This window comes from Phascolarctos cinereus, unplaced genomic scaffold (assembly GCF_003287225.1).
Source record: "Phascolarctos cinereus isolate Bilbo 61053 unplaced genomic scaffold, phaCin_HiC Scaffold_2;HRSCAF=192, whole genome shotgun sequence".
NCBI lineage: Eukaryota > Metazoa > Chordata > Mammalia > Diprotodontia > Phascolarctidae > Phascolarctos > Phascolarctos cinereus.
Window position 1 is genome coordinate 40,599,390 of NW_027555625.1, and position 17,155 is coordinate 40,616,544.

Genomic DNA, 17,155 nt, shown 5'->3' on the forward strand with positions numbered 1-17,155 from the left:
CTCTTAGGGCTAGACGACTCTTTAAGACTAAGTTGCAGAGATGGTGTCAACCTGCATTGATAGAGGGAGTTTCCTTATCTAAGAATTACTGCCCATACCAATAAAATCACAGGTTCATTCTGTATCTCCTACATTTTATATTTACTTATCTTTGTATGTATTGCTTTCCCCTTCCCTCCCCCCTCCTATGGATCACACACTACTAGAGCAGATTTCCTTGTTTCCCCAGCATCTAGCACAGTATATGATACATAGTAGGTGCTTTATAAATTCTTATTGGATGGAAGGATGGATGGATGGATAGATAGATGGATGGATGGATAAATCGGTAGATGGGCTGATGAACAGATGGATGGGTGGATGGATGGACTGAACAGATAGGTGGATAGACTGATGAACAAATGGATGGATGCATGGATGGATGGATGAGTGGATAGATAGAAATGCTGAGAAAAAGAGAACCAGGTACATTTACAGCAATGTCAGCAGCTTAGTATAAATGCATGTCTTTCCAACTGGACAGCTTCAAACGTCAACTTGTTCACTTGGGTATACAATGTCTGGTGTGTTTGTGAGGCAGCCTCTTTATCTGATAATGGTTCCTCATAGGAAGTCTGCCTCAGGCCTCCCATGGCACTCTGTTTTGGACCTTTCCAATGCATTTATTTGGATCAAAGGTGCTACTTCCTAACCAGACTCTAAGGGGGTAGTGACTATGTTCTAATCTAAACTTTGTATTTCTCTTGGCCAGGAACAGTACTCTGCACATAAGCACACGTTGATTTGACTGATGGATAAGCTCCTGAGGCTATATTCTTTTCTAATGGCCTTGGTCCATAAATTTTGGTAATTAACTCTATTCACTGCTTCATCAGGTAATTTTGTTTGTTTTAAAATTCCTTTTATTTTGGTCTGTACCTGTGACTTCATGGGTATAGAGAGAAAACTCCCTCTACCAATACAGCAGCTGTTCTACAGTTTATATGCCTGGAAAGTTGCCTAGCCACTGAGTGAAATGGTCCCTGGGATTCCACAGCCCACGTATGTGAGGGCAGACATAAAGTCACATCTACTTGAATCTAAGGGAGGCCCACATGCCTCTCTCTGTAGGATGTTTCTATACATCTATGGATTGTAGAGCTGGAAAGGACCTTTGAAGATTCAACTCTTTTTTTTTAACAAATTAGGAAACTATCTATGGATCGATAGATAGATGGATGGCACAGGGTGAGTTGAAGATGAAGGGGTGATATCTGGAGAATAAAATTAAAAGAGTGAGAGAGGATTATATGGAGAGAAGGAGAAAGGGAGAGGTAGAATGGGGTAAATTATCTCACATAAAACAGACAAGAAAAGACTTTTACAGTGGAGGGGAAATGGGGGAAGGTGAGAGGGAATGAGTGAATCTTATTCTCATCAGATTTGGCTTAAGGAGAGAATAACATACACACTCAATTGGGTATGGAAATCTATCTTACCCTACAGGAAAGTAAGGAGGGTTGAGGGGACAAGAGAGCAGGAGGATGATAGAGGGGAGGGCAGATTGGGGGAGGGGGTAATCAGAAGCAAACACTTCTAAGGGTCAAAAGAGAAAATAGAATAAATGGAGGGCAGAATAGGATTAAGGGAAATATACTTAGTTTTTCCCAAAAAAAAAAAACAAATAAGGAAACTGAGGCTGAGAGGGGACTTCACTTAACTAAAGTCATAGACAGCAAATAGCAGATTCAGGGTTTCAATCTCAGAACCTCAGAAGTGGCAAGTTGTCCAAGCCTTCCCTAAACAAGAATTCCTTTTGAAATACATCCCTCCCTAGTATTTTTGAAGGCTCAGCTCAAATGCCACCTCTTACTAGTAACTTTCCCAGACTCTCCTAGTTCAGGGGTGGAGAACCTGCGGGCTTGAGGCCACACGTGGCCCTCTAGGTTCTCAGGCGCGGCCTTTTGACTGAGTCCAAGTTGTACAGAACAAATCCTTTTATTAAGGGAATTTGTTCTGTGAAGTTTGGATTCAGTCAAAGGGCTGCACCTGAGGACCTAGAGGGCCACGTGTGGCCTCAAGCCCACAGGTTCTCCACTTACTCCACGTTGTTCACATCTCCATCCCTGTGAAGCTACTTAGTATTTTTTAAACAACTTATCCATGTCCATGCCCACTCCCCTCAGTATGGGAGTTCCTTGAGAGCACGGTAGGTTTAGCCTTTTTGCCTTTGAATTCCCAGCTCCTGGCATAGGGCCTGGCACATGGTAGAAAAGAAAAAGTGGAAAAAAGTATAGACTATGGTGTCAACGTCTGTGTTAGATACCTAGCTCTGCTGCTTGCTGCTCATATGACCTCAAGTCAACCTCTCTGGGCCTCAGTTTCCTCATCTGTAAAATGAGAGGGTCCCTCAAATAAGGTCCCTTCCGGCTCTAAATCTATGACTTTATGATTAATTGAATGGAGTTGGGAACAATGGCTCATCTAGCCTTTGATGGATAGCTTCCAGTGATGTGGAGCTCCCTACCTCCCTAGGCTATCCCTTCCCACTTTGGGATAACTCCGCTGCTAGAAAACATGTTCCAAACCCAAATCTGCCTCCCTGTAACTTTCACCCATAAACCCCAAGTTCTTCCCTGGGGCCAGACAAAGCAAGCAAACGAATCCCTCTTCTATAAGACAGCCTTTCCAGTGCTGGGAGACAGAGGGTAGCCTTAAATGCCATGGGCCTGCCCCTCCCATCTGGCTGTTTCCAGGAGAATTGGGCCCTCGGACTGGTCCATGTGTCTCCAGCAAGACCATGAGTTCCTAATTTAATTTAAAAACAAAAAAAAAGAAAGAAGAAAACCAAATTACCAGTATCAAAAATGAAAATAGATAAATCTTTGATTTAATTAAAAAAGAAAGAAGACCGTGAGCTCCCTAATGCTAAGTCCTTTCTATTACCCCCACCCCCACTCCACCAAGCACTGAGCCTTTGCCAACTAAGTAAATGTGAAGGGGATGAAATGTCTGAAGTTTCTGTGGGGCCAATACTTCCTGTGGAGGGGCTCCCAGCTCCCCTTATGGTAAAGGCTTCCTTCTTTTTGCTTTTTCAAGAGTTCTCTTCCTCCATCACCTTTTCCCCTCCCTCCTCTTTTCATCTCCCCCTTCCAATACCCACCCCTCCACACAGAGCTTAGGATCATGAACTTGTAGACTAGCTGTGTGACCCCGGGCATGGCATCTAATCTCTCAGGGCTCTTAGATGCTAAGTTACCAATAAGTGTGGATTGGTGCATTGGGAGGAAGGGGTTTCCTCACCTGGGAGTTCCCTTTGTTGTTGTTTGCTTCTATCAGTCATGTCCAACTCTTCACAACCCCTTTTGGGTTTTCTCAGCAAAGATACTAGAATAGTTGCCATTTCCTTCTCCAGCTCATTTTACTGATGAGGAAATGGAGGCAAATAGGGTGAAGTGACTTACCCAGGGTCACACAGCAAGTCTGAGGCCGGATTTGAACTCAAGAAGATGAGTTGTTTTAACTTCAGGCCCAGCACTCTATCCACTGCACCACCTAGCTGCCCACCGCACCACCTAGCTGCCCACTGTGCCACCTAGCTGCCCTTGGTCAACAATAATAGGTAGCATTTACATAGCACTTTTAAGGTTTGCAAAGCACTTCACCAAGATCATCTCATCTGATCCTCACAGTGACTCTGAAAGGTAAGTGCTTATTAACCCCTTTTTTACAGTTGAGGAAACTAAGGCAGACAACGGTTAAGTGACTTGCTCAGGGTCACACAGATACTAAAGATCTGAGGCTGGATTTGAACTTGGGTCTTTCTGTCTCCAGGCCCGTCACACCCAGCTGTCTTAGCAGCTGCAAGTCACTGAAATGGGCCTCAGTTTCTTCATCTATAAAAGGGTTAGGGGCAGCTAGGTGACACAGTGGCTAGAGCACCGGCCCTGAAGTCAGGAGGACCTGAGTTCAAATCCGGCCTCAGACCAAACACTTGACACTTACTAGCTGTGTGACCCTGGGCAAGTCACTTAACCCCAATTGCCTAAAAAAGAAAAAAAGGGGGAAAAATTTGTTCTGATTCTTCTTTTGCAACATGACAAATGTGGAAATATGTCCAACATGATTGTATACGTATAACCTATACCAGATTGCTTGCTGTCTTGCGGGGGAGGGGAAGGAAGGGAGGGAAGAATAAAAATTTGGAACTCAAAATCTTACAAAAATGAATGTTAAAGACTATCTACATGTAATTGGAAAAAATAAAATACTATTAAAAAAATTTTAATTTTACATAAATAAAAATTTAAAAAAGAAAATGACCTATTTGGGCAAAGTACAAAGTACCTATTTATAGCAGCTATTTTGGTAATGGCAAAAAATCAGAAACTGAGGGAATGCTTGTCAACTGGGGAAAGGCTAAACAAACTGATTGACACAATATGATTTTGATATGATTGTGACAGAATACTATAGTGTGCTAAGAAATGATGAGCAGCATGCTGTCAGAAAAACCTGCAAAGATTTACATGAACTGATGCAAAGTGAGCAGAACCAGAAGAACACAGCACACAGTAACCACAATATTGTACAATGATCAACTGTGAATGACTTAGCTATTCTCAGCAATACAATGATCCAAGAAAATTCTGAAGGACTTATGATGAAAAATGCTACCCACCTCCAGAGAAAGAACTGATAGAATCTGAGGACGTATTGAAGCACACTATTTTTTTATTTTTTTTTCCTTAGGGTTTTTTTGTCTGTCTTCTTTCACAACATGACTATTATAGAAATATGTTTTACTTGACTACACACACATATAACCTTTATCAAATCGCCTACCATTTCAGGGAGGGTAGAAGGGAATTTGGAAATTGTAAAATTTGTAAAAGTGAAGGTTTAATATTGTTTTTACACATAATTGGGAGAAAATATTAAAATCCAACAGATAATAAGAAATGATGAGCAGGCGGACTTCAGAAAAACCTAGAAAGACTTGTATTGGACTGATGCTGAGTGAAGTGAGCAGAACCAGGAGAACACTGTACACAGCAACAGCCACGTTGTGCAATGACTAACGTTGATAGACTTAGCCCCTCTGAGCAATGCAAGGACCTAAAACATCTCCAAAGGTTTCATGATGGAAAATGCTATCCATATCCAAAGAAAGAACTATGGAGTTTGAATGCAGATTGAAGCATGCTATTTGCTTTTTTTTTTCTGTTTTGTTTTGTGTTCTCTTTCTGGTGATTCCTCCTATTGGTTCTAATTCTTCCTTACAACATGACTAATGTGAAAATATGTTTAATAGAAAAGTATATGTATAGCCTATATCAGATTGCATGCCGTCTTGGGGAAAGAGGTGGGGAGAGAGAGGGACGAAAATTTAAACTCAAAAGCTCATGGAAGTGATTGTTGATCAATCAAAATAAATTAATTTTAAAAATCCAATAGATAAATAAGGGGTTAGAATAGATGGCCTAAGGTTCCTTCCAGTTTGACATCCGACTGTCTAAAAATTATAATAATAATAATAATAATAGTGTTAATGGAAGGAGTTTTCATACAAGGAAATCACCAGGGAAATCATTGGTCCAGACTTCTCCCCTAGATTCCCCCCAAAGAAAACTTTGGGAAATTTTTTTCAGATTTTTAGGAGTTGTTATATGAAGTAGGGAACATTATCCCCATCTTACAGATGAGAAAACTGAGCCAAAGAGAGATTAAGTGGCTTACCTAAGAACATGCAGCTATTGAGTGTCAAAGGTAGGCTTTGAACCTCGGTCTTCTGAACTTTCAAGGCCAGCACTGCCCACCACGCTGCCTTGCCTCTTCTTGACTGACAATTTCACACTCATGTTTAACTTGCAGTCCACTGAACTCTCTTCCCTCCCAGTCCTTCTTCAGGCTGAGTTAAATCAAATTACATCTGTGAGCACACAGCCCAGAGGAGCCCAGTACTACAAAGAAATACCTCCCAAGTCAGTGATGAATTAGGATTTAAAGGTTCAAAATTATGACTGTGATTTGGTTTAATAAGTTCAAAAGTATGATTGTTAGGGTGCCTCATCTAATGTCTTTAATGATTATTTAGAAAGAGCAGATAACAAACCATAGATTACTATTCCTAATAACAGACTATCAGTGCAAAGAAATTATATACGAAAATAAATGTTTAGAAACAGAAGCAAAGTATTCTGTCTGCAAATGCCTCCAGGCTCAGACCAAACAGTCCCCCTTATAAGATTCGCCTAGTTGTGAGAGATCCCCCTTCCCCAATACTTTGTATTTATTTCATCTATTTACTTATCATCCTCGTACAGGTATAATCCTCCCCACCCCCAGCAGACTGTGAGTTTCTCCAGGCTAGGCCCCATTTTGTTTTTTTACTCTGTCTTATAAGTGTCTAGCACACAGTAGGGGCTGAATAAATGCTTGCTAAAATAAACTGAATTTAATTTGGCTACCCTCCCCACTCTGTTCTCCAAGGTCTGAAAACAAGTCCAGAAATGCCTCGGGTCAGAGAATCTGAGTCGCGGTTGTAAACCAGCAAGCAGATAGCTCAATTATCCCCAGGTCAGCTCAGGCCTCACCACCCTCGATGCCCTCCATGAAGCCCTGCAGAACACTTGGCATATTCTGAAAAGAGACAAGAAAACAAGACATTGGAAAATTTCCACCACAGGCCACCTGGAAGATCTTATTTCCTTTTACAAATACCTCTTGGGCCTCTGATTCATTTATACACTGTCTGTATAATCCCAGACAAGGCACTTAAGCTCTCTTGGAACCACTCTGTAAGTGGCAGAAACAGGGGTGGTCTGCAGAGTCAGGGGGAGTGCCCTAGAGACCATTGTGATCACCGGTGGATAAACATTAAGTGCCTACTATGTGACAGAGGTCCAGTTCCTCTCCTCTTAGGTCTATGATGTGCCCGACACTGCATTGGACTAAGGGAATGATGGATGAGTCCCCACCATCTTCCTTATTAAATGTGTCACCTTGGACAGCTCACTGAAACTCCCTAGACCTTGGTGGCCCTGTGTTTTACATGAGAGTTAGGGATAAGACAGATAGAACCATATGGTTCTATAAGATGAAGCAGATGCAGTCCCTTCCATCAAAGGAACATCGAGAGGAATATAAATACCTCTCAGGAAGCTCCCTGGAATGTTCTCACCACTCACCTCCTCCTCACTCACCTCCTCCTCACTCACCTCCTTCTCTCAAAATATCGCAGTTCCTTCAAGACCTGAATCAAAGTCCCTTTATATAAGAGGTCTTTCCTGGCTCTTGCCACCTCCACCCCTCATCCCAAAATTATTTTGTATCTTCTTCATGTTGACTTGACTGTGTGTGCTTCTCCACAGTGGAATGGAAGCTCCTTGAGGGCAGGAATGGTTACTTTTCTTTGTTTTTGTATCTCCTGAGCCTAGCACATAGTAAGTGCTTAATTAATGCTTGTTGAACTGAAACTGAAATGTCCATAGTCCCTTTATGCCCCTTGCAGGGCAGAAGGCAGTAATTCAATAATTTAATTACTGAAAGAAGAATCTGTCTAACAAAATACTACCCAAGAGTTTGGGTTAACCTGTAAAATAGACATCCTAAAGCTGGGAAATTGGATACTCTCCAACTGGCTTTGAAAATGAAGAAAAATATAAATAACAGAAGCACTTCCGGGCTGGTGCTACCATGTCTCAATTCTTGTAAATATTTCCATTTTCCTTCCAAAGATCAGATCTGAAGCAAGGTCCCATATAAGGGATCAAGAGAGTCTGCTAAGTAGCATCTGGCAGCCTGGAAGCTGAACAAGGCCTCAGCACGAATAAAGTGTGCATTTGGTTGGGCTTATACAAGGAGATCCCTCTCTCCCCTTTAGCAGTAAGACAGTGAGCATTTGCCTGGATTCTTCTTTGAGAGGTGAGGATAGACTGGTGTAGTGTGACCGATTTGGTGACTTCTACCACATAGGGCTCCTCCCCAGCCACAGCATCTCCAGCCTAAAATCTTTTCCAGATTTCCCCATTTAAAGGTAGGTAAGACAGAGGACATAATGCCTTTCAAAAACGGATTAAGAATGGTACGACTATTGCCTTCTCTGTCTATCTGAAGTGATTGGGCTCTGGATCCCCATAAGGATGAGTCTTTCCTTCGTCCATCTCCCAAAGCAATGCTAAGCCATCACCAGGAGGAGATCCCTTTGTATACTCCAGGACACTTGAAGGGAGGGGTCAAGGAAAGAACAGACGGGTGACCAGTGAATATTATTTTGGAATGTTAACTCCAAACTGTATCTTAACATATTATAACCCTTTCCTTATTTCATATTCTTATAAATATTATCTCAAATCTTCTTGGAGTAGAGAGATATGTGGGAGGGCATGGAGAAACTATGCCAGTTTAGATGTCACTCTTTCCAAGCTAGAAATACTTAGATACTGGGTTAATGTTAAAATAAAAAAATTGTTTCTGGCAGACTTGTGCCTAAAACAGAGAGCAGTATTGATATTTTTTTCTTGGTTTTTTTTTTTTTTGTTATCTTTTTCTTTTTTTTTTTGGCTAGGCAATGGGGTTAAGTGACTTGCCCAAGGTCACACAGCTAGTAAGTGTTACGTATCTGAGGCTGGATTTGAACTCAGGTCCTCCTGAATCTAGGGCCAGTGCTCTATCCACTGCGCCACCTAGCTGCCCCCCATGATATTTTTTCAACAAACGGCAGAAAGTATTGTGCCCTGACCCCCAAAAAATCATCAACCTATGACCAATCTGACCACAAGACAATCCATGGACCCATAAGAATATTTTTCTCTAAAATTTAAAAAAAAAACAGTTGGGGAGGGGGAACAGCAAGGATGGGACTTCACAATCTCCCCTTTCTATGTTGTTATGTGGGGAGAGGAAACAGTCCAACCACTGGAGGAAGGGGGAAGAAAAAGGCAGGGCCTATAGGGGACAGCACCATGACAACAGGTGGAGGGGGTTGAGCTACACATGGGCAGGAAACAGCAGAGAAGCAAAGCTGAATTCATAGGATCCTAGGTTTAGAGCTGGAAGGGACCTAGAAGCCATCACATCCGACCCTCGCATGAGAAAACCGAAGCACAGGGAGTTTAAGTGACTTGTCCAGGCTCACACGGGTGAGGTGGGATTTGAACCCTGGTCCTCCTGACTCCAGGTCTAGCTTTATCCTCTATACCACGTAGGTGCCACAAGTAAGAGTGGTGGTCAACAAGGAGGAAGCCGTACCGCATTTCCTCGGGACAGATGGTGCCCAGTTCATGTCAACACCCTGAGGCAAAACCCACTTCACCTCATCTTTGGTACAGCTTTGCTCTCCGAACTTACGGAGGCTTGTTTTCAGTAGACTCGATGTGCCAAAGTTTGTGTTCTGCTAATTAACTTTTGAGAATCCAGGGATATAAAGATGATCATTATATATTTTGAATGATTAAAAATTAAACTATAGATTTATGTTATTAATTAATTATTCAAGTAATTGAGTAAGCATATGTTGATTGAATGTCTACTCTGTGCCATCCTAATTAGACTTATTCACCCATTTCCAAAAGGTAATCAGGGGAACACATCTGAGAAAAGATAAGCTGGGTGTTGGGCTACAGAGGGCAGCTTACTCATGTCCTGGCCCTTGAAGCCAGTCCTATTTCACTACTGAGCTCTGCGGACACAGCTGGAAAGAAAAATCTTGGTCGAGTCAGTGCTTGGGAGCAAAGATGCACAACTTGGTTCTCGATGCAACATCTTCCTCTTCCCCACCCCACCCCCTTCCTCAGCCTCCCCTCTGGGGCTGGTCCTAGCTCTGGCTACTCACCCTCTGGCCCTTCACTGGGTCCTGAGTGCCCCTCTCTAGCTCCACCGCAGACTCATGAGGCATCTACAGGAAGAAGGAAGATAGAGCTCTGACTACCTGGGTGGCTGATGGGACAGCTCAGGGGAGCTCGCAAAGATGGGAATCAAGCCCCATGGTGGCTGCTGCTAAGGAAAGGGAGCCCCTGCCCAGCACAGGGACAACCTACTGCGAAGGGGCAAGGACACTCAGAGAAGAAAGAAAGGGTGAGCTGTTGTGTAGTTGGGTCCAACTCTCCATGACTCCATTTGAGGTTCCTTGGCAGAGATACTGGAGTGGCTTGCCATTTCCTTCCTTGACAGGTGAGGAAACTGAAGTAAATAGGGTTAAGTGACTTAGCCAGGGTCATGCAGCTAGTGCCTGAGGCCAAATCTGAACTCAGGTTTTCCTGACTCCAGGTCTGGCACTTATATACACTACAATGCCATCTAGATGCCCTGAAAGCTATGGGAAAGGCCATCATTCCTGCATGGCCTCACCTGGCATCACTTCACAGACTTTATCTTAGCAGCAGCATCATGGAAGGGAGAAGAAACTGAGGCCCAGAGAGAAGTGAAGTGACTTGCCTAAGGTCACACAGGGAGTGACAAAGGCAGGATTAGAACCCAGATCCTCCAGTGCCAGAGCCAGAGTCCTATAAAGGGCCCATCCATTCCAACCCTTCATCTCACAGATGAGGAAACTGAGGCAGGTAGAATTGTAAGTGACTTGCCCAGGGTAGCCTAGCTAGGAATGCCTGAGGTCACATTTGAACTCAGGTCTTTCCGATTCCAGGACCAGCACTCCAAGCACTGCCCTGCCTGGCCGCCATCTGACGAGATGCCTACTTCTTTCCTACTCCACATCTCAATCCCCTTCATTTTCTCTTCCCCTGATAAAGGTGCCCCAGGGCAGAAGTGGAGGCTCTCAGCAGGGTCACCCACCAGCACGGGTGTGGCCATGAACAGGCAGCTGAGCGGGTAATGCAGGAGGTTAAGGATGGATGAAGAGTAGAGGTCGCGTAGCGCATCAGCTGGCTGGCAAACAGCGTCTGGCGGAATCCACAGCGGAACAGGCTTCCCATCTTGCAATAGCAAAGGTCCATCTCCCGGGTCACCCTCTGGGGAGGAAAGATGGAGCAGATGAGAACCCCCAGGGCAGGGCGCTCCCCTCCCTGGCCCGGGGCCAGGGCCTAACTCTGAGACATCGCCATCCTCACTCCCCCCTGTTATTGTAAGGCCTGGTCACAGTGAGCAGCGGTGGGACACTGGGGGTGCTGAGACAGGCAGGCAAGCTGCCCCTACGATGAAGATTATGATGATAATAATAACGATAAATAGCTCACATGGGTATAGCACCTACTATGTGTCAGGAGCTGCACTGAGCACTTTATAATTACGATTTCATTCGATCCTCACAATAACCCTGGGAGGTAGCTACTGTTATTATCCTCATTATACAGATGATAGAACTAAGGTAAACAGGGTTAAGTGACTTACCCAGGGTCACTGGGTAGTAAGCTAGTGAGAGTCTGAGGCTGGATTCGAACTCAGGTCTTCCTGGCTCCAGGCACAGCACTCTATACACTGTGCCAGCAAGCTGCTGTAGACCTGCCTTCCTACCAAGCTCACAAGAGCCCAGAATACCAAGTCCTCAGCACAGTGGGTCAGGCGCTGGGCACCGAGTCAGGAGGACCTGAGTTCAAATCCGGCCTCAGACACTTGCCACTTACTAGCTGTGTGACCCTGGGCAAGTCACTTAACCCCATTGTCAAGTTAAAAAAAAGCTTATGGAAGTTATGGGGCAGCTAGGTGGTGTAGTGAAGAGAGCTCAGGCCTTGGAATCAGGAAGACCTGAGTTCAAATCCAGCCACAGACACTTAACACTTACTAGCTGTGTGACCCTGGGCAAGTCACTTAACCCTGATTGCCTCACCAAAAAAAAAAAAAGGCAAAAAAAAAAAGAGATACACCTACGGGTTATAGGGTTCTGGGTATTTTGGCTACCCTCTGAGCCCCAATATCCTCATCCATAAGGTGGGGGTGATAATGCCGACAGCAGTCAATTGATAAACATTTATTAAGCACCTACTATACACCAGGCACTGTGCTAAGCACTGAAGACACAAAAAGAGGCAAAAGACAGTCCCTGCCCTCAACAAGCTCATAGTCTAACGGAGGAGACAACAAAGGAACACATATGTGCACACACACAAGCCATAGACAGGAGAAACAGGAAACAGTCAACAGAGGGAAGGCTCAGGAATTAAGAAGGGTTAGGGAAGGCTTCCTGTAGGAGGTGGGATTTTAGTGTGATGAGGATTACCAAAGTTCACAGAGAGTTGGACCAGACCTCCAAAGTCACCCGATCCAGTCCAACAGCGTCATTTTATGGATGAGGACACTGAAGCTAGCCTTTCGAGGAGGTGCCTAGACCAGCCGTGTTTCTCTCTCTGGGCTTTGCTTCAGCTGCTTTCTCCTTTCCCCCTCGAGGCCTCCTCCTCCCGCTGGTGAGTCCCCCCAGAGCCTCCGTGTGGAGGCCAGGCCCAGAATTCACCAGCACACCACAGGGCAAGGACTGCCTTCCCTTCTCCCCACACCCACCTCTTGTCTGTGTCCCTAATACTTAGCACAGTGCCTGGTACACAGGAAGTGCTTCATGAATGTTTGTTGCCTGAAGCACAAAGAAAATTTGCCTAGGGTCAACAGTTGATAAGCATGTGATAAGGGATTTGAACCCAGATCTTCCTGACTCCTCAGTCCAGTAAGTATATAGACATACACACACACATATGTGTGTGTATATATATATATATACAGGCATATATGTATATATTGCGTGTGTGTGTGCATTTATGTTTTGTTGTTGTTGAGCTGTTTCGGTCATGACTAGCTCTTTGTGGTCCCACTTGGGCAAAGACACTGGAGTGATTTCCTATTTCCTTCTCCAGATCATTTGACAGATGAAGAAACTGAGGCAAACAGGGTTAAGCAACTCGCCCAGAGTCACATAGCTAGTAAGTGTCTAGGGTCACACTGGAACTCAGGCTTTCCTGAATCCGGGCCTGGCACCCTGTCCACTATGCCACCTAGCTGCCCTGATACACAGATTTAGAGATAGATAGATAGACAGATAGATAATAGATGGATGGATAGATAGATATAGATGGATAGATAGATAGATAATAGATAGATAACAGATAGATAAGTAGATAGATAGACACGCACTTACCTCTCAGATGAGATAACATACATAAAGTAGTTCACAAATCTTAAAGCCCATATAAATGCCAGCTCTTATCATTATACCAAGCCTATTAGGAAGCTAGACTGAGCCAACAATCCCACTTTCCCACACTCAGTGGAGGGCTCTAATCCCAGGCTTGGGACTTGGGGCAGAGTAGAATCCAGAGCACTAGTTTTGGGTAGGGGAACTGGGGGGCCTCTCAGTCCTTCAAGGTCTCAATCTTAAGAACACATGAGACCTTCTGACGGGGCTGAAGCTCCAAGCTGTTTGGCTATTGAACCAGCAGGGGGTACTGGTTGTCAAGGTGAGGCAAACTGGCTCTTCAGCACTGTCCCCTGCCCCAGTGGAAAAAGTGAAAGCTTAGGGGAAGGTAAGCTCGCCTGCTTCCCCCAGGACACACACACACACACACACACACACACACACACACACACACACACAGACATACACACATGCGCACACACATACATACACATACACATACCACACACACACCACACACATACACATACGCGCGCACACACACACCACACATACACACATACCACACACACATGCACACCATGCACATACACACATGCGTGCATACATACACATCACACACATACACACACCACACACACACACCCAGCACCCCCTCCTCTCCAAACTGTTACCTGAATCTCTCTCTTGGTAGAGCTGATGTCCTCTTGCCCACAGCTCCTCCTGTCCATGTGCCTGAGCAGGAAAGAAGGCCAGTGACCAAGGAAGGGTCTCAGAGACCACTGCCCCTAAAAGGGCTGCCAAGCAGCTGTTAGCATGGCCCCTGAAAACACTTCCCCATCCCCCCACTCCCATATGATTACATATATATGGATGAATTCTATGTGGGCTACGTGTGTGCACTTTAACATTCGGAGACTCATCTGTAAATTCGGGATAACACCAGAAATACCTCCATCCCAGTGCTATTGTGGGGCCCAGATAAGATACTGTGGGTAAAAGGTTTCTCAAGCATCAGAGCGCCATGAAAATGCAGCTGTCAGCATTATTGCCGGTGTCCGTCCAAACAGGGGGCTTAGTGCAGCAGAGAGCTCAGGCCTTTGAGCCAGGAAGATCTGGGTGAAAGTCTCGCCTCTGACACAAGTGCCTGTGTGATCCTGCTGGGCACCTAACAATTCTCTAAGACAGGAGTTCTGAGGCTTTCTTACGTCATAGACCCATTTGGTAATCTGCTGAAACCCACGGACCCCTTCTCAGAACAATGTTGGGTTCTGTTTTTTGTTTTCAGGTCACAATGAAATGAAACACTAAATTTCAGTTAGAGGTTATTGAAAATAAAGATGTCATTTTTTCTCATTGAAGCTCACTGACCCCTGCTTAAGAATCTCTTCTCTATGTTTCCAAGTCAAAGAGAAGATGCCATTTGCCAGACAGCTGATGTGATGCATTCTGCAGACCTCTCCTACCTTTCATCCTTTAATCTCCTGCCCTACCCTCTGTACAATGAAGGAATTGGCCTGAATGGCCTTGGAGCTCCAGCGCCATGATCTTACAAGCTCAAGGCTTCAAACTAAAGCAGGGGTCCTCCATCTGGGGTCCACGTACTTGTTTTTTCAATATCTGGAGAATTCCATTTCAGTAGGATTGGTTTTCTTTATAGCACCCATATGTTTTATTTTATGCATTTAAAAACATGATTCAGACTGGGGCAGCTAGGTAGTGCAGTGGATACAGCACCAGCCCTGGATTCAGGAAGACCTGAGTTCAAATTCAGCCTCAGACATGTAACACTTACTAGCTGTGTGACCCTGGACAAGTCACTTAACCCCATTGCCTAGCCCAAAAAAAAAAAAAAACCAAACCATGATTCCACGGGCTTTGCCAGACTGCCAAAGGGGTCCAGGTTAAGAACTTGTCATCTGGATCATCAATTGGCCGTCTAGAAGTACTTTTCCTCCCAGACAACCTGGAGTTGAAGGCTTTGGCTAAGGCCTGGTCCTCCTGGGTCCCAGCTCCTGAGAGATGGTACTGTGGAATCTCCACAGACTGCATGTTTATGTGTCTATATGTCTCTGTCTCTCTCTTTGTCTTGTCTTCCTGTCTCTAGCTCTGTTCTCTCTCTCTCTTTCTCCTCTCTTCTTCTTCTTCTTATCTCTCCCTCTGTCTCTGTCTCTCTCTCTATCTCTTTCTCTCTGTCTCTCTCTCTCTCTCTGTCTTTCTCTCTTTGTCTCCATCTGTCTCTGTTTCTGTCTCCTCTCTCTCCCTTTCTCTCTCCTCTCTCTTTCTCTCTCTCTGTCTCTCTCTCTCTGTCTCTCTCTCTCTGTCTCTCTCTGTCTTTCTCTCTCTCTCTCTCTCTCTCTCTCTCTCTCTCTCTCTCTCTCTCTCTCTCTCTCTCTCTTTCTGTCACACATACATATACCACTACACTATCCAGGTCTTCCTAAGACTGGACATGAGTAGGACAGGGTCAGGGCAAGGCAGGGTATCCCCAGGAAATCGACCCCTTTAACTTCCTTCCCAGCCCCTCCTCTCCCCCAATCCAGTCTATCTCCCTCCCTGCAGGAGGCTGACGACCCTGGGGCTCACTCACTGGTACAGTGCTGCCAAAGACACCTCCAGCTCCTGCAGCTCCTCAAACAGCTCTGAGAAATAACAAGGAATCGGCAGGGGTCAGCCGAGACTCACAGCTGCCCTCCTGCTGCTGCTGTTGTGGCCACCTGGGCCCTTAGTCCAGCTCTGCTTGCAGAAGGATGACCAAATCACTGAACTTGAGAGCTGGGAGAGACCTCAGCAGCAGATCTGAAAAAGAATCCCCTCAAAGACCTCCAAGGAAGAGAAAACTCACTACCTTCCAAGGCAACCCATCCTTCTAACTCATGCCTCCTGCCATCACATACTCCAAGTCAACTCTCCTGTCCATTCCCATTCCTCCCGTCAATCCTCATGGGTCATAGACTCCAGGCCCTTCACTTTGCAGGTTGCCCTCCTCTGGATGCCTGACTGCTTATCGATATCCTTCTTAAAGGGTAGTACCCAGAACTGAACCCCAGTGCTACAGATAGGAGACTTGAACACTGTGAGAATATTACCTCCTTATGCCTAGAAGTTATACCTTTAATGTAGACCAAGCTCTCATTAACTTTCTTGAATAACACACTGTCAGTTCCTATTGAGCTTGCAGTCCACTAAGTACCCCAGATCTTCTACAGACAAACTGTTGTCTAATCCTGCCCCTCCTCTAATACCTTTATACTTGTGAAGGTATTTAGCACCAGACTCAGACTGGAGCACACAGGAGCTCACTGCCTTGGGGCAGGAGTAAATGTAAAAGTGAAGCCCCAGGCTCATGTGTTTGATACTGGAAGGGATGCAATTTGGCCCATCTCATTTAGCTGATGTGCTAATTAGTTTTGCTAAACTGTTTCTTTTTTTTTATTATTCTTTAGCTTAAAGCAAGAGTTTTTCACCTTTTCTGTGGTCTGGACCCCTCTGGCAGCATGGTGAGGCTATGGGGCCCTTCTCAGAATAGTGCTTCAAATAGCTGAAAGAAATGCCAAATTTCTTTTTCTTTTTCTTTTTTGGCTAGGCAATGGGGTCAAGTGACTTGCCCAGGGTCACACAGCTAATAAGTGTTATGTGTCTGAGGCCAGATTTAAACTCAGGTCCTCCTGGATCCAGGGCCAGTGCTCTGTACACTGGAAATGCCAAATTTCAACGAGAGCTTAGTGAAAATAAAAACGTGCTGTAATTTTTTTCTGATCCAAGTTCATAGCCTCCCTGAAATCTAGCTATAGCCCCTCCACAGGGAGGTTACATACCTCCAGTTTAAAGAATGGAGGTTGAGGACAGGGAGAAATATACTGACAAAATAAGGTGATGTAAAAACAATAGATATTAATAACACTAAAAAATTTTGTAAATGTTTGTTGCATTGAATTGGGTAGGAATTTTTAATCTCCTTCTGATCCCAGAAACAGTAAATTTCCACCAGAGTCTGCCTGGCCAGAGGGAAGGCATAAGGAGATAAGAAATAAATACTCTCACAATCCTGGAATACTACATCTTTAGCACTGTGTTCAATTCCTCACCTTTCTCCCT

At 44.7% G+C, this 17,155-nt stretch overlaps 1 protein-coding gene across 1 annotated transcript in view; it reads right to left on the reverse strand.

Annotated features, from left to right (window-relative positions):
* Positions 1-4,695: 4,695 nt before the first annotated feature.
* Positions 4,696-17,155, reverse strand: part of NT5DC4 (5'-nucleotidase domain containing 4) — a 31,981-nt gene continuing 19,521 nt past the window's right edge. The window contains 6 exon segments of the mRNA XM_020963747.2: positions 4,696-6,621; positions 9,815-9,877; positions 10,774-10,850; positions 10,853-10,949; positions 13,732-13,792; positions 15,648-15,699. Of these exon segments, the coding sequence (XP_020819406.2) occupies positions 6,565-6,621; positions 9,815-9,877; positions 10,774-10,850; positions 10,853-10,949; positions 13,732-13,792; positions 15,648-15,699 (407 nt within the window). The 3' untranslated portion in view covers positions 4,696-6,564.